Raw genomic sequence first — 23,519 nt, forward strand, 5'->3', positions numbered from 1 at the left:
TCAACTGCAAGAGGACTTGCTATCAGAAACAGATTTTCCTATAGTGATGACAGGGATGATAGTTAATTTCAGAATAGAATCCAGCTGTAGCACTGGAACAGGGTCCTGTAAGCTCCCTGCCCATCCAGATAACACTTTGGCTGCAAGATCACGGGGAGCTGAAGGGAGGAGGGGGAAGTCCAAGTGAAGAATACGGGTGTTCAGGTTGTCAGGAAGAGCGTAAGAGGAGCTTGGGGCAGAGACTTTTTCCAGCCACTGTTGTAGCATTTCAATAAACAGTGTGGCTGAATTTTGCATATCAGGTCAATGTCAGCCTTTCAGGTGATAAGTCTGTCCTCACCCACATTTTGTCTTCTTGTCCTCCTGAGACCAAACACACATAAATAGACAGGAGGTCTGGGGCCATGCGATAGAACAATTCTAACTAGAGTATGTGGAGTGAAACTCTGACTTCAGCTCTAAAATCCATATGTTTTATGTACCAATTATGTTAATTTGGAATTTTGTTTTCCGAGGGTAGTACTTTGACCCTTGCATCAAATACTTTATTCAAATATAGACAAATCCTTCATGTTGCCTGTATCCAATATTCTAGACTGGGAGCAAATGTCGCTTCCTCCTTGAAGCCTTCCCTACCTGCCTCAGGCAAAACCAGTCAGACCCTTTTCTGTGCCTAAAGCACTTTATACACACCTTAACTCTAGTCCACCTAAATTATGCTGAAATTATTTGTTTATATTTCAGATTGGCCCATAAGGACTTTGGCCTATTAATCTTTTTCTCCCCATCAGCAGGATTATGTGTGGTACATAGTAAGTGTCCAAGAAACAACTGTTGACTTAATTAATTAATTAATATACCCACTAACAAATAAAGCACATATTCACTAGTTTAGAAAGGAATTAGGTGACATTATTTGCTGTGGTGGTCATGATGGTAACATTTGGTCTGTTTTGGAACTTCATATTTTTGATTAACCAAATATGGGATATATTCACAGGGAAAGATATCTGTGATATATTATTAAGTGAGTAAAGAGCAGATTAGGAAACAGCAATTAAAGTATGTCTCATTTTTGTAAAAAACTTTCTACATACTTATAGGAAAAATTCTAGAAGAATAATAGTAAGAGTAATAATTGCATTTATATCGTTTATGATGAATGATTATAAAGTTCCAGGTATGGAATTAAGTGCCTTCACACATTATTTTAATCCTCACAACTCCATTAATTCATTCATCATGAATTAATTCAGCATTCAACTAATATTTTTTGTCCCAGACACTGCACTATATTTTTAGAGATATAGCAGTGAATCAGATAGACATAGAACCTGGTGTTTTATCATTATCCTAACTCTACAGGTGAAAATTAGAGAGGTTACCCCACCCATTAGAGTTCCTCTCGTCCAACTTCTGGTTCAAATAAATATGCAGACTCACAAGATTCCCACAGGCTACACATGCCACCAGTCTCTTCAGGTAGATGTAGCACAGGAATCACAGTTTGCCAGCAGGGCAGCATCAGGCCTCCTTTCTGTGGGAGTCCTTGCAGCAGGTCACATAGTCCTCCAGCAGCCCTCATCTTTGGTCCCTCAGATGACTCAGACACAAGGGGATGAGATCCACATTGGGTGGTGCAAGAGGCACCCTGACATAAAAGCCTCATATTCCCCCTGTAACAACTCCATAGGCATAGTGTCCAGGATCCCGGTAAGAATCATCACCACCATCAGGTATTTATAGTTCATAACAGTTTCTCCCAGTCCAAAGGTAGTTTACCAAGTAGAGGTCATTTCAACAATAAGCAGTACTACCTAGAAACATAGTTAACATTTCACCCCTATCATATTACCAGGGAAACAGAAGTAGAGAGTGAACCAAAGGTCAAATTGTCATGCAGGAGAAGGGGAAAGGGTTTTGTTAAGTAGTTATCCAATAAGCAAGTGGTAGAGTGCATTTGAACTTAGATCTGCCTGACTCCAAAGCTTAGCTTCTACACTTTACTGGATGGAAACAAAAATGATCTATGGGAAAAGCTTTTAGACAACTTTTAGTGTCTTCCTCATAATTTCTGAATTCGCTGGTTTTTATTGTAATCAGCATAAATTTCTTTTGTGATCAGAAAGAAATGTTTTCATTAAGAAGACCAGAAACATGAAAACATACTTTTGCTATAGCATTAAGTGAAAGCAGCCAGAAACAAAATGATACATCATAATCATAATACGTGTGATTATGATGATGCTTTTAAAAAGAAAGATGCACAGAGGAAGAATCCAAACAGAAATGCAAAGCAGTCCTAACAGTAGTTGAGTCAGGATGGTTGGCTTGTGAAGGACTTTTTTTTTTTTTCTGTTTTCCAGATTTTCTATGAAATGCGTATGTTCTTCTTGGAATAAAATGAAATACACATATTAAAATAGAAAAGGAAATATATATAGCTTATAAAATATTTGAAGTGTAAAAACCAGGCATCCTAAGGTAGGAGATTTAGTTCCATATTTCTTTGCATAGGTGAATATATTTTATATAAAATTTAACTATGTTAGGGCTTCAGAGTTCTCACATTATTTCAGAACACACACATGGACGTGGATGGTGGGAAGGTGGATTAGAGAGCAGCTCTGCTCCATTCCTGAAAGTCACTCAAGAGCTGGAAGAATTTGCCCCGGGCTCCTGGTCGTTCCTGCCCTGACGGGAACATTACACTCAGTGCATTACAGTAACTTTCCTAGGCCTGGGCTCATGCAGTAGAGGCTCAGCTCCTCTCACATGTTATTTGCCTATAATTATTTCAGGATGTAGCTATTTAAAGTTTAATTTTCTTTCAAAACTCACGTTTTGGGCTTTATATGATCCTTCTTTAGCCAAGGACTCATATAATCGGATAGCTGCTGTTATGTTTTGCATGCCAAAATTTCCAAATAGCAAAGCATCAGCCATTTTCTCCATAGCTTTCAAGTTTCCCATGTCAGATGCTTTAGCAAAGAGTTTGTAGGCTCTGTTTGAAGAATACGAAGTTAGAAATGTGATTATCAAAAATGAAACTTGCTGCTCCCCCCTTCATACTGCTTCTCTCTGACAAGTAGGACCTGGCTGATGTTGCTACTAACAATACCGTTTGGCTAAAGTCCATTACATTTCTAGACCAGTAGATTTTTTTCAGCCCTAGATCAGTCTAAGATTATAATTCAAATATATCTGACAAATAATGAAGCTGTTGAAAAGTAGAAATATTTAGGCTATATCATGTTTCAAGCTTATAGACCAAGTGAAGTGAAAAATTGGGGCACTTGTCTTAAAATAGTGAACTCTCCCATGGCAACTCCCATTAATTATGAGTATTTGATTTATAAAATGAACTCTGAAATACATAACAATATAATCAAAATCAATTTAAAATAATAAAAACTGGAATGTCGCATCTTGGAAGTTACTATCATGAGAACAGTTCCTTTATATTCCAAAATAAATTTCTAAAACAGAACATATTATTCAGCACAGCAAAGACAGACTGTGTGGGAAAACAATAACCAAACAAAACCTTAATGGCTTTTAGGGCTCTAGAGTCTGAATACCTGGGTTCAAATCCTGGCTCTACCACTAATTTAGTTTGAGAGCTTCGTGCAAGTTACTTAACTTCTCTGTGCCTCTCTCATCTATGGAATGGGGATAATAAGAGCACTTACTTCATAGGGTTGCTGGGAAGATTCAATGAGATAATCCATGTGAAGTGCCTGGCATACTGCCTGATACAGTGTAAGCACTCAATAAATTTAGCTATTATTATTATTACTAGGACTATTGCATAGATTCTAAAGTTTTATAGCATGGTACTTTTTCTCCTATAATTAGTAGGCAAATCACGTAAAGTTTAGTGATTACCAAAATAGATGCCAGAGGATTGCCTCACAGTGCATTTTATGAATCCTGGTCAGAAGTCACCTGGACCTGATCTGTGTAGCAAGTAATGATGGAGAGACTTGCAAGGTCAAAACTTGTGTTGGAGACAGAGAGTGCTTTGGGGATTTATTTTTACTCTTATAACTTCCTTTTTGGTAGCAGTAAGATCAGTCAAGCCTGTGACCTTGACTCAAATAGAGGAACAAACACACAAATCTACCACAGCTACCAATTCAGAAGGATCAGGAGACTCAGCTTTATATACCCCTACCCATGCTGATTCTAGAATAAGCTGCTCTTGATCAAAAGCTGGAGCAGAACAGAATGGGCCAAAAAGGCCAGGATGAGTGACATCCAGGTACGCATTAGGGTCCTGGATGGCAAACAGAGAGTAGACTCCAGTGGGACAAAAAGAAGCCAGGAGATCAAGCAAGAAATTAGCCATGGTCAAAGCAAGCGGAGGTTCTGGGGACCAGAAGGCAAATAATAAAATAGAAGGTCTCAAAGGTCAATGAATTCAAATGTCTGGCATCAAGGGATGGGCATGGCAACAGGATACAGACTCCTGGGAGCTCTTCTGTCACATGGCTTGCTGCTGCAGCCACATAGCCTGCTGGGACTAGAAGGGCACCGACATGGTCCAGGGCAGAGAAACCTGAGATGGGCTGTAGGGGCCAGCAGTATATCCAGTCGCTGGTCCCAGGGGGCAGCAAAGTTTGCAAAACCAACCCCTCTAGGTGTCTTTGATTCTGAGGGAGGGGTGGGTACTTAGGTCCCCTGTCAGGAAAGTCCAAGGTGATATATGGAATACCAGAAGCAGGACCAAGGGCAGGAGAAAGGTGTTGGTAAAGTTTGTGGGATTAAGATCTGGACTGCAATCCCCAAGAGTGAAAAAGTAGGAGAAACTGGGCTGCAGGGGCAGATCTCCAAAGGAAAGTTCAGTTAGGTATCTGGATTGTCTCTAAAGCATCTGACATTGGATGCTCGGGTGGGTGCTGGGGAAGGAGGAGGCTAAATGCATCTCTAGGACACATCAGAAACTTGGTGTGGGGCAGCAGCTTATCTTCACAGCTTCTTCACTGATGGGGAGTAATTCTTAATGACAGTTAACCCGGGATGTCATAGAGGTTTCTTGACTCCTTCAGACAAGTTTGTGTTTCCCTGACATATGCTTGCTTAACATCTGTACTTCTAACAGAACTGACTTGTTCAACAATTTTCCTTTCCTATATATAAAGAGACTGAATAAATGAATTAGACCAAGATGTGGGTGTGGATGAGCCAAAAATTCTACTAGCCCCTCTAACTTATGCTACCCTCATCTGAGAAGCGGTGAAGCAAGGAGGGGGGAGGGTAGAAGATGAATAGGAGGGATATGATTCCTCTTTGGTCTGACCAGAATCTTAAAGATGGCTATATTAGATGTAACTGGCTTAAGTGGAGAGCAGACCATCCTGAAAACTGAAGGAATTTCACCCATCTTGCCCACAAACTCCTAGGGTCTTTTGTTATGAACATATTTGGTTTCAGGTCTCAACTGCTACACATGCTGAAGGGTCAGGAGACTCAGATTTATGTACCCTCTCATCTATCTATGCTGCTACAGAAATAAGCTGTTCTTCTCGGGTTCTTGGGCAAGGACTGGAGCAGGATAGACTGGGAAAGAATAACCTGAGATTGAATGACACCAGGTAGGCATGAAGGTTCCTGCACTGCTGCATGGTCCTGCACTGAAGGGCTGGGTTTTCTCCCCATCCTTTAAGCCAGAAAGGAAGGCACGCATCAAGGTTAAGCAGAACCTTCTAAGAGTAGTTTTGTCCCATCAGGCTGAATCTAGGGTTTCCTTGGACTTGATGGGGCCCCTCATCTTGGGTTCACCTGCTATAGGCAGAGCTAGTCTGAAATCTCAGAGAACAGCCCTTCCCATTGTTCTCTCATCTAGCCTGGCCAGCTTGAGAAATCCTATCCTTACTCATCCACTCAGTGGCACCCGAGTGAGCTGACTTCCCCATCAGGCTGGATTGTAGTTTGGGGCCTGATTTAACTCCATCCCCATCATGAGAGCCCCCAGGAATGCTCAGCATGAGCCTTGAGTTTTGCTGAGGATGGTTTCCTTTGCTCTTATAAAGAGCTTCGAATTTAATTTTCCCTAGAGAGAGGACCAAATCCCTTACTTCCATCTTCTTGTCACTTTGGAAAAATCAGTATCTTTTTGACTTTCCATTTCCTCCTCCATAATTTGGGGATAATAATTTATGTCTTACAGTATCATTGTGAGCAATGAGTAATATCCCACACATAAATGCCTACAACATTAACACAAAGAAGGAGCTTGAAAAATGGACGTTGTGATGTTTTTATAACCAGGTTCACAGTTGAGTGTCCCACCCCCACCCTCATCCTCTACACTGTTAAGCTCTTCTCAAAGGCTTTGAGTTTTCAGAAAAAATTCATGGACTCTAAGGCTGCCTGCCTCTGGCTGGTTACCACAGCTTTGGGATGCTTCCCGTGGGGCTGGTATGCCTAATTTGTGTGAAAACAAAAGAAGTCTCCTTGTCGGGGGTTCAGAGTCCATTCTTTCTATTATGGTTCAAGACACACTTGCCTTCTCTTCCACACCTTCCACTTACCATTTAGAGGACTAGAGATAAAAATAACAAACACTTATCTCCTTATTACTAAGGACATTTTTCTAAGAGCTTGATTGAATTATCCAGGGCACGAAGCAGTTAAGTAACTTGCTCAGGATCACACCAGTAATGGCAGAACCAGAGTTTAATCCCAAGGTTTTAACTAGAGACTTGATAGGACCTCAAGTTGTGCCCCTCTCCTGGGGGGAGAAGATATTTCTGCCTCCCATTTAGACAAAGTAGACAAGTGAAAAGAGAAACAATGGACATGGTGTGAGACCATGTGGCCACGGCTTGGTCACCTCCCAGCTGTGCGTCTGTGATCACCTCACTTTAACATCCTTGAATCTCTGTTCCCAACTTTTTAAAGGGGGAAAAATGAAAGTCTTCTTAACTCATAAGTCTGTTCTGGGGATAAAATGGCGTCACATACACGAAAGTGCTCTGAAAACCATAAAGTGATGTACAAATGCTGTTAGGCAGAATAAAGCATTCTAAAACAATAACTTCTCTAATTCGAATAATACATTTTCATTTCATTTGAATCAATTAAAGCCAAAACAGAATATTTTTGCCTGAATGCTCAGATCAGTGCCTTCATTCTGCCTTTCATTTAATGTGTAGGGACCACAATTTCACACACAGTCCTTCCATTTGTAGGCTGGATAATTTGTAGGATTCTTTAAACACCATTTGATCCTTTTAAAAACAAAAGCTTACAGGCAAATAAGCTTACTTGTTATACCAATAAGCTTTTAATGACAAATTAGATTTTGGATTGTTCCTTTTTCTCAACCTGGAAATTGAACTTGGCTTAAGTAGCTGGATGGACTTACTCTGCTTTTTGTTTTCGGCTTTTAGACTGCTGGAGGATCTTGATGCCTATCTTAAAAAGCTGGTCTCCTTCATCTGTGAAAATTTTCTTCGTTTGCTTTTTTACTGTATATGGACCAACAAGGACAAATAACATTATTTTTGTGTTTTATATTTTAAAAATAATGTGCTGGAATATTAGTTTGGGGTTCTCTCTCATTTTCTAACTTCTGCATTTCAAGATCACCTCACCTTTGGTCAGATGGTAGAAGCTGCCTGCAAAAGTACTCTCTTCCTCTCTTTTGTGAAAGGTCTTGGAGGGTAGAGGAGACAGACAGATGTCTCTGATGGTAGGAGGGAGAGAGGTGTTCCCGGTCTGGGAAGAGGGTACAAAGCAGAAGACAGGAAGCAAGGCCTCCAAGGGAAGGGGTTGCCTGGTGTATTCTACAGGCTGGATCTTAGACACCAGGCTCTCAGCTCTCAGATCCCTTGTCTGAACCTTAAGATTTCATGAGCAATGGGCATCTCCAAGATGACCACTGTGTACCTAGGATTGGAAGAGAGACTCTCCCTGAAAAATTTGCTCTGCCCAAGGCTCCCTCCTCCTCCCCAGAACCTTTCTCAGACCTTTCTAGCCTGAGAATTGTTGGGGATGAGCATCAGGAATAAGAGGGCAGAGTATGTGTGCCAAGACACACTTTGGACCTTGGAGAAGACACACAGAGAGAGTATCAATAATAATTTGCCTTGTGGGATGGAGACTCAGAGTAAATTTTATAGTATTTAAGGAAAATAAAGAAACAGGAATTTACCTGCTACAATAATAATATTTTAAAACATTTATATAACAATTCACAATTTTCAAAACATATCACCAGTTTACAGATGGGGAAAGCTGGTTAGAAGGAGAGTCTGCTTTAGACCCTCCACCCCAACACACACACACACACCCCTCCATAGTATCACAGTGCCTCTTGAAGTCCATTATGACACTCACTGAAACCTCTGATTAGGTGAACCACATCTGAAGTCATTTTATTTTATTTTTATTTTTTATTTTTTAACATCTTTATTGGAGTATAACTGCTTTACAATGGTTTGTTAGTTTCTGCTTTATAACAAAGTGAATCAGCTATATATATACATATGTCCCCATATCTCCTCCCTCTTGTGTCTCCCTCCCATCCTCCCTATCCCACCCCTCTAGGTGGTCACAAAGCATCGAGCTGATCTCCCTGTGCTATGTGGCTGCTTTCCACTAGCTATCTATTTTACGTTTGGTAGTATATATAAGTCCATGCCACTCTCTCACTTTCGTCCCAGCTTACCCTTCCTCCCCCGCCGTGTCCTCAAATCCATTCTCTACGTCTGCATCTTTATTCCTGTCCTGCCCCTAGGTTCTTCAGAACATTTTTTTTTTTTTTTTTTAGATTCCATATATATGTGTTAGCATACAGTATTTGTTTTTCTCTTTCTGACTTACTTCACTCTGTATGACAGACTCTAGGTCCATCCACCTCACTATAAATAACTCAATTTCATTTCATTTTATGGCTGAGTAATATTCAATTGTATATATGTGCCACATCTTCTTTATCCATTCATCTGTTGATGGACACTTAGGTTGCTTCCATGTCCTGGCTATTGTAAATAGAGCTGCAATGAACATTGTGGTACATGACCCTTTTTGAATTATGGTTTTCTCAGAGAATATGCCCAGTAGTGGGATTGCTGGGTTGTATGGTAGTTCTATTTTTAGTTTTTTAAGGAACCTCCATGCTGTTCTACATAGTGGCTGTATCAGTTTATATTCCCACCAATAGTGCAAGAGGGTTCCCTTTTCTCCACACCCTCTCCAGCATTTATTGTTTGTTGATTTTTTGATGATGGCCATTCTGACTGGTGTGAGGTGATACCTCATTGTAGTTTTGATTTGCATTTCTCTAATGATTAGTGATGTTGAGCATTCTTTCATGTGTTTGTCGGCAATCTGTATATCTTCTTTGGAGAAATGTCTATTTAGCTCTTCTGCACATTTTTGGATTGGGGTTGTTTGTTTTTTTTGATATTGAGTTGCATGAGCTGCTTGTAAATTTTGGAGGTTAAGTCTTTGTCAGTTGCTTCGTTTGCAAATATTTTCTCCCATTCTGGGGGTTGTCTTTTTGTCTTGTTTATGGTCTCCTTTGCTGTGCAAAAGCTTTGAAGTTTAATTAGGTCCCATTTGTTTATTTTTGTTTTTATTTCCATTTCTCTAGGAAGTGGGTCAAAAAGGATCTTGCTGTGATGTATGCCATAGAGTGTTCTGCCTATGTTTTCCTCTAAGAGTTTTATAGTGTCTGGCCTTATATTTAGGTCTTTAATTCATTTTGAGTTTATTTTTGTGTATGGTGTTAAGGAGTGTTCTAATTTCATTCTTTAACATGTAGCTGTCCAGTTTTCCCAGCACCACTTATTGAAGAGGCTGCCTTCTCTCCATTGTATATTCTTTCCTCCTTTATCAAAAATAAGGTGACCATATGTGCGTGGGTTTATCTCTGGGCTTTCTATCCTGTTCCATTGATCTATATTTCTGTTTTTGTGCCAGTACCATACTGTATGGCACTGTAGCTTTGTAGTATAGTCTGAAGTCTGGGAGCCTGATTCCTCCAGCTCCATTTTTCTTTCTGAAGATTGCTGAAGTCATTTTAAAGGAGAGGCATTCTGGGACTTGATGCCTCATTAACAAGAAAACAAAGAACTTTTAAAGTGGTTCTTGTTTTTCTTCTTCCTGACAAGATATCAGAGTTGTCCACTTTCTTTTGTAAATTATAAAAAAACCCAAACACAGAAAACTTAAAAGCCAGTTTACAATTATTTTGAATGCTTCAAGTTATCCAATCAATTTAGTAACACTGGACAAGTTTAGTGTCAAATATCTGCTTTGGGTTGTATATTACCTATACTTATGATTAAAGAGGAAAAATAATGGGAAAGATCTACTCATCTGTGTTTGAAATAGCAATTGCTCCAATTAACATGCTTTCAAAGAGTGAGAATACATTTTGAAAGGTTGACTCTGCATCCATATACATATGAGAAATGATTTACCACTACAGATTTCTACCCATGGCTTTTACCTTTACATGTCATTTTCTTTTTGGTTTTCCAAATGTATTAAAATACAAGTTTTCTTTAACACAAGAGGGCTCAATTATCAGAAAAAAGTTATCTTGACAACGCTTTGATTTTCTTTTTATGGTTTAATTATTTCCAAATTTGGGGAAAATTACAGTCAGGAAATGATTTGAGGATTTGAGGAGACCATTCTGAAGTTGATGTAAAGGACATTCACGACTCTGGAGTCCTTTGAACGGCCAACTGTTTTGTACTGGTAGGGGCTCTAAGGTGACTGAGAAGTGGTGGGGATGAGCATCAGGAATAAAAGGGCGAATAGGTGTGCCAGAGAAGTATTTAAGGCAGCAGTAATTGTGGAAAGTGCTCCAACTAGATGAATTTGTATTTCAGTGTTTGTCAGAGATATAATTTGTAGAGAGTTCTAGACAGTTTATTACTTCTGCAGTCTTATTATCATTACTCCCTATCTAACTTGGGGACTGTTATGGGCAGAATTGTGTCCGTCAAAATTCATATAGTGAAGTCCCAACCCCCAGTACCTCAGAATGTAACCTTATTTGGAGATGAGGTCTTTAAAGAAGTGATTAAAAGAGGCCATTAGGGTGGGGCCCTAATCCAATATGACAAGTGTCCTTATAAGCAGAAGAAACACCAGGCGCGTGCGGGCACAGAAAAAAGATCATGTAAGGACACATTGAGAAGGTGACCCTTTGTAAGCCAAGGAAAGAAGCCTTAGAATGAAACCAACCCTGCAAATACCTTGATCATGGACTTCCAGCCTCCAGAACTGTGAGAAAATAAATTTCTGCTGTGTAAGCCACCTTGCCTATGGTATTTTGTTATGGCAGCCATAGCAAACTAATACTGATGCCAACTCCAGATCACAAGGAAAACAAGCTGCCCCTTCTCCCTGTGAGAAAGGATGCACCCAAACTCAGCTTCTGATCAGATCAGTGGCTACCTTCTAAAAGCAAGAGGGACTGAAATTTCCCATGGGCCCCCAAGGTCTCCAGGTGCTGGACATCTGACTTTCCCAGGCAGCTGGATGCCCAAGTAGCTCACCTCTGACAAGGTCACTTTCTCATGATTGTACTCAAAGTACAGTGTAGTAGGTAGACCTTGCATGTGTCCAGAAATACCTGGACCCAGATTACCTTTCTGTGAGATGGTGGGAGAAATGGGAATCTATGCCTTCTCCTGCTCATACTTCAGTTGTAAAATTCTCTAATCAAGTCTATTTCTTAATTCCTGCCACTTGCCATTGTGGAATTCATGCAGAATCCTCTTGTTCATAACGACTAGAAGCAAATCTTTAGAACAAAAATGGCCCACTTGCTTGTTTCAGATATTAATAAGAAGGAAAGCTGGAGACAACTTGTTCTCTGTCATTCATACGTTTACTCGTTCATTTAATAGGTATTAACTGATACTCACCATGTGTTAGACACAATGCTAGATATTGTGTCTTAGCCTGGTGGAGACAAACATGTTTACCAAAAAGTACAAGGCCATGTGGTAGGCACTACATAAGAAGGCACTGTGGGAGTAAAGGAGGCTTCTTTGTTTGTAAGCAACAGAAGCCCAATCTGATTGCTTTAAGCCAAAGGAACTTATTAGGAGGTTTATAGAATCAATGGGGTTGACCAGGAATCAAAGTATCTCTGGAAGCAGAGGCAGATATTGCTACTGGGATGGACTAGAATCCAATCCTTTTAGGACCTTCCTCTCTCTGTTGAGGAAGACTCCATGATGAATCTGATGGGTCTAGCAGGGAAAACAAGGCTTCTCATTACCTTCCTATAAAAATGTATCCGTTGGGGAAGACCTAATTCCTCAGAGGAAATTGGGATGGTGAGAAGGGTAAAATGGGTGATGGGAAGCCCACAAACAGCAAATGCCCACCCACTTCATGCCCCTTACTCTGGCTTTGTGAAATAAAGAAATCTTCACAGATGAAATGGCACTTTATATAGTTCTTAAAACGTAGGTAGGAATTTTTCAGGCCAAGAAGGTGAAACTGGTGTTCCATTTGGAGGAAACAGTCTATGCAAATGAACTGGGGGGGCAGTGTATCTTGAAGAATGAGAGCTTTAGTGTCACGGCTGGTCATGCAGTTAAAGCTGGCTATGGAAGTAAGTGATACTGAGGAGAGTGGACAGAGGGGTGAAGAAGGAGAGGGAGGAGGGAACTGAGGTCATTGTGAAGGTGAAGGCAGGTTTTGTAGGAGAAATAGAGAGAGAATAGAAGTGGCAGGAAGACGGCTGTGATCAGAGACAATTGTTTTGGAGTTTGAATAGAGCCGAAGTTGATTGGAGTCAAGGAGGTCCAGCAAGTAAGGCAAGGTCTTTCAACATATATATTTAACCCTCCAAGGTGCTGGTGGCCTATAGCCATTGGCTGATTGATGTGGGAGTAAAAAAGCCCAGCCCCCTTGCCTATGCGAAGGGGGCAATCCTCCAGGGCAATTCGTTCTTCAAAGTCCTAAACTTCTCCTGAAACTCTATCTTTGCTTAGCTCCTTCCCTTGCCCTAGCCTGCATTCCTCACTTTCTTGTATGTTTCACCAGAAAATCTAGAACTTTAGCACTTAAATTCAAGTATATAAATACCATCTAAATTATCTAGAAAAATAAAAGGAAAAGAATAATAAATTCATTATTTTGAATCTCAAATTATAGTTACATTGTGAACCACATAAAGGATCACTGAGAGTTAAAAGAATGTCTTGACATTGAGAATTAAAGGAGATGAATATCTTTTAGTCTGACTAAAAATCAGGTGCTTTCACCATTAAAATGATACAAAAAGATAAAATGGGAAAATCTTTGCCCTGCAGAAAATCTTGCCTCCACAGACACTGCATCCATCTAATTTTAATTGTCTTTAATATAAACCAACTTCAGTTTCTGATTTTCTGAATAATGCATCAGAAGAGCTCTTCACATTTGCCCTTAATGTCTGCTAGAAAGACACAATCTAAGATAAAGCGGGAGAATAACGATCCATTTCTAAAAATAACATTCCATCCAAGAAAGAATGACTCAGCAGAGTTTAGTCAGATGAAGATGCGATCAACTCAAATACACTTGAATAGAGCACAGATATTTACAACAGTCAAGTTTATTCATTCTGTCCCCAGATTATTGTCCTCAGATATCAATACCTCCAGTGGTATTTCTTAGAAATGGTAGACAAATTATCAGTAGAAAAAAAATTTTTTTCTCTTTAAATATCTACTAAGCAAAGCTTGAAATAAGAGGGATTCTGACAGATATAATTCACAATCCAAAACTCTTAATTTAGCAGAAAGAAATACGGGTTATAAAACAAATGAAGAATCAAAAATAATATATATCTATAGTTATAGTTATAAATAGGAGCTAATATTTATAAAGCACTTGGGTCCCAGGCAATTTTCTCACTGACTGTAAAAGGAAGGCGCTATATCATTCCCATTTTACAGATGAGGTGATTTAGGCACAGAGAGGTTAAGTAACCTACCCAAGGTCATATAGCTGGTACCTAGTAGACAAGGATTCAAATCTAGGCAGTCTGACTCCAGAGTCTGTGCTCATACTACTTCTTAGAGCTACACAATATGCAGACTCATGTGTTAAATGCCAAGTTACTATCAAATGATGAAAAATTTGAAAAATAGGTCCTAAATACATTTAAAAAATATATTTATTGTAATTTGTTATAAATATTTTAAAGTTGTTTAGTTATAGTAATATTTCATTTATCTGACATTATTGAAAAATATGTTTCATGTAAAGCATTTTCCCCATTAGATGAGTCACATCCCTTTTTATTTTGACTGTTTTCTGATGGAAATCTGTCTAAAAAGGATACAATATATTCCTCCACCTTCCCCAACAGAAGATAATGGGCATGGTGTAACCTGGTCTTGATGATTCAGAGCATCATTAGGCATACCTGACAATGCCCAGTCTGGTTGGTTTGGACAAGATTATGTAAGAAGACAGTGCTTGTGGGAGGCCTTGGATAATAGGAAGACTTTCAGTAATGAGTGGAGCAGAAGGGCAAGAAGGCAAGAGAAAGATGGTGACATGCATGTACCATGTCCTCTGGGGTGGGCAAGAGTGCCTGCTGAAAGTGGCTGGGTTGACACTTAGCTGCACTTGCTAATTTGTAATACCTTAGGTCACTGTTTTCCCACGGGGTAAACAGTGATAATTGTACCCTAAAGGGTACATAAGATAATTTTAAGTGGTACACACATAAACTTTAATACTTTGATAGTTAATATATTTAATGTGTATTCACCTATAAATTCTATTTGTGTCAAGTGATGCTAATTTCCATTTTTTTCTTTAAAAAATTAACCATGAAATATTTCAAACATATAAAAAAAATCCAGAAAATGAAACACACTATAACCCTCCCCCCTCACACACACAGTTTAACAGATGGTGACATTTTGCCTTGTTTGTTTTAGGTATCAACTCTAAGGAAACACAATGTACAGAAACACTCAAGCCTCCTCCCAACATCCTTTCTCCTTGTACCCTCTTCAGAGGGGTTATTGTCCTGAAGTTGCTATGTAGCTCTTTTACTACATATATGTACCCAATATCATTTCTATACTTTATATAAATAGCATTATACTGTATATACTTTTGCAACTAGGTTTTTCACTTTTTGAGATTTATTCATCTTGAGCCAAGCAAGATTCATTCATTCATTTTAACAGCACCAACTTTCTGGTTAAAATTCTTTGTATGAATAATCCACTTTATGTATTCATTGCTTCATTATTTATCCTACTCATTCCATGCACATTAGGTTTTTCCACTTCTGTGTTACCAAAACCAATTCTACAATAAAAATCCTCATGCACATTTCCTTCTACAGATGTGTGAGAATTTATCTAAAAGTACATGTGCCAAGTATGGGATATATGCATCTTAAACTTTACTAAATATTACCACATTGCTGTTTAAAGAGGTTGGACAAAACTTACGCTCTCACTAGTGATGTATAAGGGTTCTTGTTTCTTCACATTCTGGATCACTCATGGGGTTATCTGACCTTTTAGTTTTGCTAATCTGTGTCAAATAATTAATCTTTGCTATTGAATTTGTTTCTGCAATTTCTAGTGAAGTTAAGTATAATTATTGGCCTTTGGTTATTTTCACCTTTTAGGAAAATGGGATATTACCTCACACCCTTTAGAATGGTTATCATCAAAAAGGCAAGAAATAAATGTTGGTGAGGATGTGGAGAAAAGGGAAACCTTATGTATAAGGTTGGGAATGTAAATTGGTGCAGCCACTATGGAAAATAGTATGGATATTCCTCAAAAAATTAAGAATGGAACTACCATGTGATCTAGCAATTCCACTTCTGGGTATTTAACCAAAGAATATGAAAACACTAACTTGAAAAGATATGTGCACCCCTGTATTCATCACTTCATTACTTACAATAGCCAAGATATGGAGACAACATAAGTGCCCATCAATAGATGAATGGATAAAGAAGATGTTATATATATATACATACATATACATATATATGTGGCACACACACATATATACACACACACACACAATGGAATACTACTCAGCTATCATCAAAAAAAGATGAAACATGGATGAACCTTGAGGGTATTATGCTAAGTGAAATAAGTCAGATTGAAGAAAGACAAATACCATATGATTTCACTAATATGTGGAATATGAAATAACAAACAAACAATAAAATAAATGAACAAACCAAGCCAAACCAAAACAAACCATAGATATAGAGAACAGAGTAGTGGTTTTAACAGAAGGGGAAGGGGGGGGAGGGGAAGGGCAAAAATGCATAAAGAGGGCCAAACTGTAAGGTGATGGAGAGAAACTAAATTTTTGATGGTGAGCACACTGTAGTATATTCAGAAGCAGAAGTATAATGTATATATATGAAACTTATATAATGTTTTTAAAGTTTTTTTGGATATGGACCATTTTTTAAAAGTCTTTATTGAATTTGTTACAATACTGCTTCTGTTTTATGTTTTGGTTTTTGGGCCGCAAGGCATGTGGGATCTTAGCTTCCCGACCTGGGATTGAAACTGCATCCCCTGCATTGGAAGGCAAAGTCTTAACCACTGGACCACCAGGGAAGTCCCAGTCCCCTTATATAATGTTATAAACCAATGTTATCTCAATAAAAAATAAATCTAAAAAAAAAAAGAATTGCCTATTTGTATCCTTTGTTCCTTTTCTATTTGGTTTTCATGTTGATTTGTAGGTGTTCTTTATATAACCAAATACTAATTCTTTGTTGACTATATTTGTTGACTACATTTGTTGCTTTTTCCAGTCTGTTAGGCTTTTTTTATGTTATAATAAAAAATATCTAATCAAATTAAAAATTTTTAAGGTAGTCAAATTTATGAATTTTGCCATTATGGTTTTACTTTTATCTTTTCTAAGACCCCTTTCTTATGCCAATATATTCTAAAATTATTAAAGTTTTGATAATCACATTTAGGTCTTTAATAAAACTGGAATTTTTGTATATGAGGTGTGGATGGGATCTGATCTTAATCTTCATCCAAATGATAATCAATGGTCTTTGTATAATCTGTGTATACTTTCCCAGCACCACTTATTGAAGAGGCTATCTATCTTTTCTCCATTGAATGTTCTTGCCTCCTTTGTCATAAATTAGGTGCTCATATGTGTGTGGGTTTATCTCTGGGCATTCTATCCTGTACCATTGATCTAAATTTCTGTTTTTGTGCCAGTACCATACTGTCTTGATTACTGTAGCTTTGTGGTATAGTTTGAAGTCAGGGAGCCTGATTCCTCCAACTCTGTTTTTCTTTCTCAAGATTGCTTTGGCTATTCGGGGTCTTTTGTGTTGCTATGTGAATTGTAAAATCTTTTGTCCTAATTCTGTGAAGAATGTCATTGGTAGTTTGATAGGGATTGCATTCAACCTGTAGATTGCTTTGGGTAGTATAGTCATTTTCACAATACTGATTCTTCCAATCCAAGAACATGGCATATTTCTCCACCTGTTTATGTCATCTTTGATTTCGTTCATCAGTGTTTTGTAGTTTTCTGAGTACAAGTCTTTCGTCTCCTTAGGCAGGTTTATTCCTAGGTATTTTATTCTTTTTGTTGCAATGGTAAATGGGAGTGTTTCCTTAATTTCTCTCTCTGATTTTTTGTTGTTGGTGTATAGGAATGCCAGAGCTTTTTGTGCATTAACTTTGTATCCTGAAACCTTACCAAATTCATTGATTAGTTCTAGTGGTTTTCTGGTGGCATCTTTAGGATTTTCTATGCATAGTATCATGTCATCTGCAAACAGTGACAGTTTTACTTCTTCTTTCCCAATTTGTATTCCTTTTATTTCCTTTTCTTCTCTGATTGCTGTGACCAGGACTTCCAAAACTATGCTGAGTAAGAGTGGTGAGACTGGACATCCTTGTCTTGTTCCTGATCTTAGTGGAAATGCTTTCAGTTTTTCACCATTGAGTATGATGCTTGCTGTGGGTTTGTCATATATGGCCTTTATTATGTTGAGGTAGGTTCCCTCTATGCCCATTTTCTGGAGAGTTTTTATCATAAATTGGTGTTGAATTTTGTCAAAAGCTTTTTCTGCATCTATTGAGATGATCATATGGTTATTAGTCCTCAATTTGTTAATATGGTGTATCACATTGATTGATTTGCATATATTGAAGAATCCTTGCATCCCTGGGATAAATCCCACTTGATCATGGTGTATGATCCTTTTAATGTGCTGTTGGATTCTGTTTGTTAGTATTTTGTTCAGGATTTTTGCATCTACGTTCATCAGTGATATTGGTCTATAATTTTCTTCTTTTGTGACTTCTTTGTCTGGTTTTGGTATCAGGGTGATGGTGGCTTCCTAGAATGAATCTGGGAGTGTTTCTCCCTCTGCAATTTTTTGGAAGACTTTGAGAAGGATGGGTGTTAGCTCTTCTCTAAACGTTTGATAGAATTCACCTGTGAAGCCATCTGGTCCTGGACTTTTGTTTGTTGGAAGATTTTTAATCACAGTTTCAATTTCATTACTTGTGATTGGTCTGTTCATATTTTCTATTGTTTCCTGGTTCAGTCTTGGAAGGTTATACCTTTCTAAGAATTTGTCCATTTCTTCCAGGTTGTCCATTTTATTGGCACAGAGTTGCTTGTAGTAGTCTCTTGTAATCCTTTGTATTTCTGCAGTGTCTGTTGTGATTTATCCTTTTTCATTTCTAATTGTATTGATTTGCATCATTTCCCTTTTTTTCTTGATGAGTCCGACTAAGGGTTTATCAGTTTTGTTTATCTTCTCAAAGAACCAGTTTTAGTTTTATTGATCTTTGCTATTGTTTTTGTTTTTATTTCATTTATTTCTGCTCTGATCTTTATGATTTCTTTCCTTCTACTGACTTTGGGTTTTCTTTGTTCTTCTTTCTCTAGTTGTTTTAATTGTAGGGTTAGATTGTTTGAGATTTTTCTTGTTTCTTGAGGTGAGACTGAATTGCTGTAAACTTCCCTCTTAGAACTGCTTTTGCTGCATCCCAAAGGTTTTGGGTCGTCGTGTTTTCATTGTCATTTGTTTCTATGTATTTTTAAAATTTCTTCTTTGATTTCTTCAGTGATCTCTTGGTTATTTAGTAGGGCGCTGTTTACCCTCCATGTATTTGTGTTTTTTTACAGTTTTTTTCCTGTAATTGATTTCCAATCTCATAGCATTGTGGTCAGAAAAGATGCTTGATACGATTTCAATTTTCTTAAGTTTTCTGAGGCTTGATTTGTGACCCAAGATGTGATCTATCCTGGAGAATGTTCCGTGTGCACTTGAGAAGAAAGTGTATTCTGCCACTTCTGGGTGGAATATTCTATAAATATCAATTAAATCTATCTGGTCTATTGTGTCATTTAAAGCTTGTGTTTCCTTATTTATTCTCTGTTTGGATGATCTCTCCATTGGTGTAAGTGGGGTGTTAAAGTCCCTTACTATTATTGTGTTACTGTTGATTTCTCCTTTCATGGTTGTTAGCATTTTCCTTATGTATTGAGGTGCTCCTATGTTGGGTGCATAAACATTCATAATTTTTATATCTTCTTCTTGGATTGATCCTTTGATCATTATATAGTGTCCCTCCTTATCTCTTGTAACAGTCTTTATTTTAAAGTCTATTTTATCTGATATGAGTATTGCTACTCCAGCTTTCTTTTGATTTCTGTTTGCATGGAATATCTTTTTCCATCCCTTCACTTTCAGTGTGTATGTGTCCCTAGGTCTGAAGTGGGTCTCTTGTAGACAGCATATATAAGGGTCTTGTTTTTGTATCCATTCAGCCAGTCTGTGTCTTCTGGTTGGGGCATTTAATCCATTTACATTCAAGGTTATTATCAATATGTATGTTCCTATTACCACTTTCTTAATTGTTTTGGGTTTGTTTTTGTGGGTGTGTTTCTTCTCTCGTGTTTCCAGCCTAGAGAAGTTCCTTTAGTATTTGTTGTAAAGCTGGTTTGGTGGTGCTGAATTCTGTTAGGTTTTGCTTGTCTGAAAAGCTTTTGATTTCTCCATTGAATCTGAATGAGATCCTCTGGGTAATCTTGGCTGTAGGTTTTTCTCTTTCATCACTGTAAGTATATCCTGCCACTCCCTTCTGGCCTGCAGAGTTTCTGCTGAAAAATCAGCTGATAACCTTATGGGGATTGCTTTGTATGTTATTTTTTGTTTTTCCCTTGCTGCTTTTAATATTTTTTCTTTGAATTTAATTTTTGTTAGTTTGATGAATATGTGTCTTGATGTGTTTTTCCTAGGGTTTATCCTGTATGGGATTCTCTGCACTTCCTGAACTTGGGTGACTATTTCCTTTCCCATGTTAGGGAAGTTTTCCACTATAATCTCTTCAAATATTTTCTCAGACGCTTTCTTTTTCTCTTCTTCTTCTGGGACCCCTATAATTCGAATGTTGGTGTGTTTAGGGTTGTCCCAGAGGTCTCAGAGATTGTCTTCAATTCTTTCTATTCTTTTTTCTTTATTCTGCTCCTTGGCAGTTATTTCCACCATTTTGTCTTCCAGCTCACTTATTCGTTCTTCTGCCTCAGTTATTCTGTTACTGATTCCTTCTAGTGTATTTTTCATTTCAGTTATTGTGTTGTTCATCTCTGTTTTTTCTTTAGTTCTTCTAGATCTTTGTTAAACATTTCTTGTACTTTCTCTATCCATTCCTCCATTCTATTTCCGAGATTCTGGATCATCTTTACTATCATTACTCCGAATTCTTTTTCAGATAGATTGCCTATTTCCTCTTCATTTATTTGGTCATGCAGGTTTTTACATTGCTCTTTCATCTGTGATGTATATTTTTGCTGTCTCATTTTTTTTTCCTTTTTTTTATGAGTGGGATTTTGTTCCTGTCTTGCTGGTTGTTTGGCCTGAGGCCTCCAACACTGGAGTTTCTAGGCTGTTGGGTAGAGCTGCGTTTTGGTGCTGAGAAGAGGACCTCTGTGAGACCTCACTCCAATGAATATTCCCTGGAGTCTGAGGTTCTCTGTTAGTCCAGTGGTTCAGACTCGGAGCTCCCACCACAGGAGCTTCGGCCTGACCCCTGGCTTGTGAACCAAGCCGGTTAACTTGAGGGTTCCTCCCATCTCCTTGGGCATCAGGGTCTCTCACCAGTGGCCATCAGGCACCATAGTTGTGGGGAGACACTAACTCCACGTCTTCCCACACTGCTGTCTTGACTCCACCCCCCAACAAGGCTTGTAATGTAGGAATTGTGGAATTGTTTCCCCAAAGTTATTTTGTATTGCTTCTGTCAGGTTTCCAGATTTATTGTCTTATTGGTGGAAAGAAATTTGTGTATGTGAACATATTGGCTTGAAAGTGTTCACACACACACACACAAAAATCAGGTGGCATAAATTCAAATTCATATCTGTATAAGGTGCAGGGATACTGTGTAGGTTATTTTCCAGGAACATGTTTTCCCCTGTGAGAGTCTAAGTGGAGGAAAAGCTTCCTTGATATTTACATATAATGGTGGGTGGTTTGTTGTTTTCTCCTAATCTCCCCTTTCACTGTATGCACAGCTCTATGAGACTCTTAGTTTTATTCATAACTCTTCATCTCAATTCTCTTGTCAAAGATCTTTATGTCTTTTTTATTTTCCCAGCCTGGGATTTAAAATCCAAGGCTCATCCATTACCAGCTCTGATCACAGCTTGACAAAACATCAACTCACATGCTTATTTTTCATTATTTCTAGCACCTGGGGATTTCAGTTTCTTGTGAGCCCAGGTCTTCATTTTAAAAAAGTGTTTTGGCATATATTAGGTATCATTTTTAGGTATTTGTAAGCAGTAGGATTTTCATATTGGATTAAACCACCATTTTGCCAGAATAGGAGATCTTTAGTGATTTTCTTTTAAAATAAATTCATTTACAAAAAAACTTGTGTTGATTTAAAGAAAAACTTTAAGTAATACGAAAGGTATTAAATGGTACACAGATTGGGTTCCCTGATAAGCAGACTTTAAGAATTTGGAGTATTTATTAAGAAGTGCCCTTGGGACTTTCCTGGTGGTGCAGTGGTTAAGAATCCGCCTGCCAATGCAGGGCATATGGGTTTGAGTCCTGGTCTGGGAAGATCCCATATGCTGCGGAGCAAGTAAGCTCATGTGCCACAACTACTGAGCCTCTGCTCTAGAGCATGTGAGCCACAACTACTGAGCCTGCATGACACAACCAGTGAAGCTCGTGTGCCTAGAGCCTGTGCTGTGCAACAAAGACAACCACTGCAACGAGAACCCCCCGCACAGCAGTGAAGAGTAGCCCCCACTCACTGCAACTAGAGAAAGCCCACGCGCAGCAACGAAGACCCAATGCAGCCATAAATAAATAAATAAATAAATAAATAAAAAGAAAAGAAAAAAGACGTGCCCTTGGGAACCACACCTGGTGAAGAAGTTGGATTAGGCAGAAAGAGAAGCTGTGACGCAAGCTGCAACAGAGAAGAACAAACCTGACTCCATATCAGATCTATTCCTTTAATTCTAACCCTTGTGTTCTGTCACCTGTGCTCAGCCATGCTGGTTCTGCTCCTTTTGTAAAAGAATGTTGCTTATAGCCTGAAATATACATGATAGCCCATTCTCAAGGTTCTGACCTTTGAAGGTATAACACTTTTCCATTCATACAGAGATAAAAATTTGCAGAACAGAAAATAATAATTGTCTTCTTGGTGGTATATAGGAACATTGTGACCAGACCTACTTGGACAGCTGTAAGAACAAAGGATTCCTGCACCAAAAAGCTTGCAACAATGAGCCATACCTCCTCCCATCTTAGTATAAAAGAAGCCTGAATTCTAACTCAGGTAAGATGGTTCTTTGGGACAGTAGTCCACCATCTTCTCAGTCTGCTGTTTTTCTGAATAAAGTCTCTATTCCTTGCCCCAACAACTTGTCTCTTGATTTATTGGCCTGTCATGTGGCAAGCAGTACAAGCTTGGACTCGGTAACAAGCCCAGTGAAACCCTTTCCTGACCCCAGAGGGTACTCTGGAGCTAACATGTCTCTTCTAACTCATCCCAAGTTAGACTGACATGGTCAGGCCTTTATGTTCCTGAATTGATTAGTCATTGGAAGTTGGCTCTCCCAGGAAGGAGGCATAACCTTGGGCTATGCAGTTGTCTGCACCTGAGACAGTCTCTAAAGGGACTGACTGCTGAAGGCTGTCTGTGAACTGCACATCCAGCAACTGGGCAACAAGTCCTTCATTGAAGAGAGGATCTGAATGGCACTTCCCAGTGTCCTCCACATACATTCCACAGTCAATAATGTGGAATACAAATGATAAACTTAGCCTAGCTGGTCACAGACCCTAGAAGTGAGAAAAAAGAATGCCAACCCTGGCTTAAAGCAGGATTCTAAGACACTCCCCTCCAACCAAGCACATAGGAGCTGTATGGTCTAATCACCAAAATTAATAATGATTAATTCCAAGAAATGCCAGGAAGGATCTGGTCAGGAAGGACAAAGAAGCTAGTGTTCCAGTTGCCTGCAGG

The 23,519-nt window shown here is 38.6% G+C and overlaps 1 protein-coding gene across 1 annotated transcript in view; it reads right to left on the reverse strand.

Annotated features, from left to right (window-relative positions):
- The window catches only part of SEL1L2 (SEL1L2 adaptor subunit of ERAD E3 ligase), a 76,003-nt gene extending 52,725 nt beyond the window's left edge, over positions 1–23,278 (reverse strand). Inside the window, exons 1-3 of the mRNA XM_036826734.1 lie at positions 23,128–23,278; positions 7,373–7,475; positions 2,842–3,004 (exon numbers count right to left, since the gene is read on the reverse strand). Coding sequence (XP_036682629.1) covers positions 2,842–3,004; positions 7,373–7,475; positions 23,128–23,278 — 417 coding nt within the window. The remainder of the gene's footprint in view (positions 1–2,841; positions 3,005–7,372; positions 7,476–23,127) is intronic.
- Between the last annotated feature and the right edge of the window lie 241 nt (positions 23,279–23,519).

This window comes from Balaenoptera musculus, chromosome 15, assembly GCF_009873245.2.
Source record: "Balaenoptera musculus isolate JJ_BM4_2016_0621 chromosome 15, mBalMus1.pri.v3, whole genome shotgun sequence".
Lineage (NCBI taxonomy): Eukaryota > Metazoa > Chordata > Mammalia > Artiodactyla > Balaenopteridae > Balaenoptera > Balaenoptera musculus.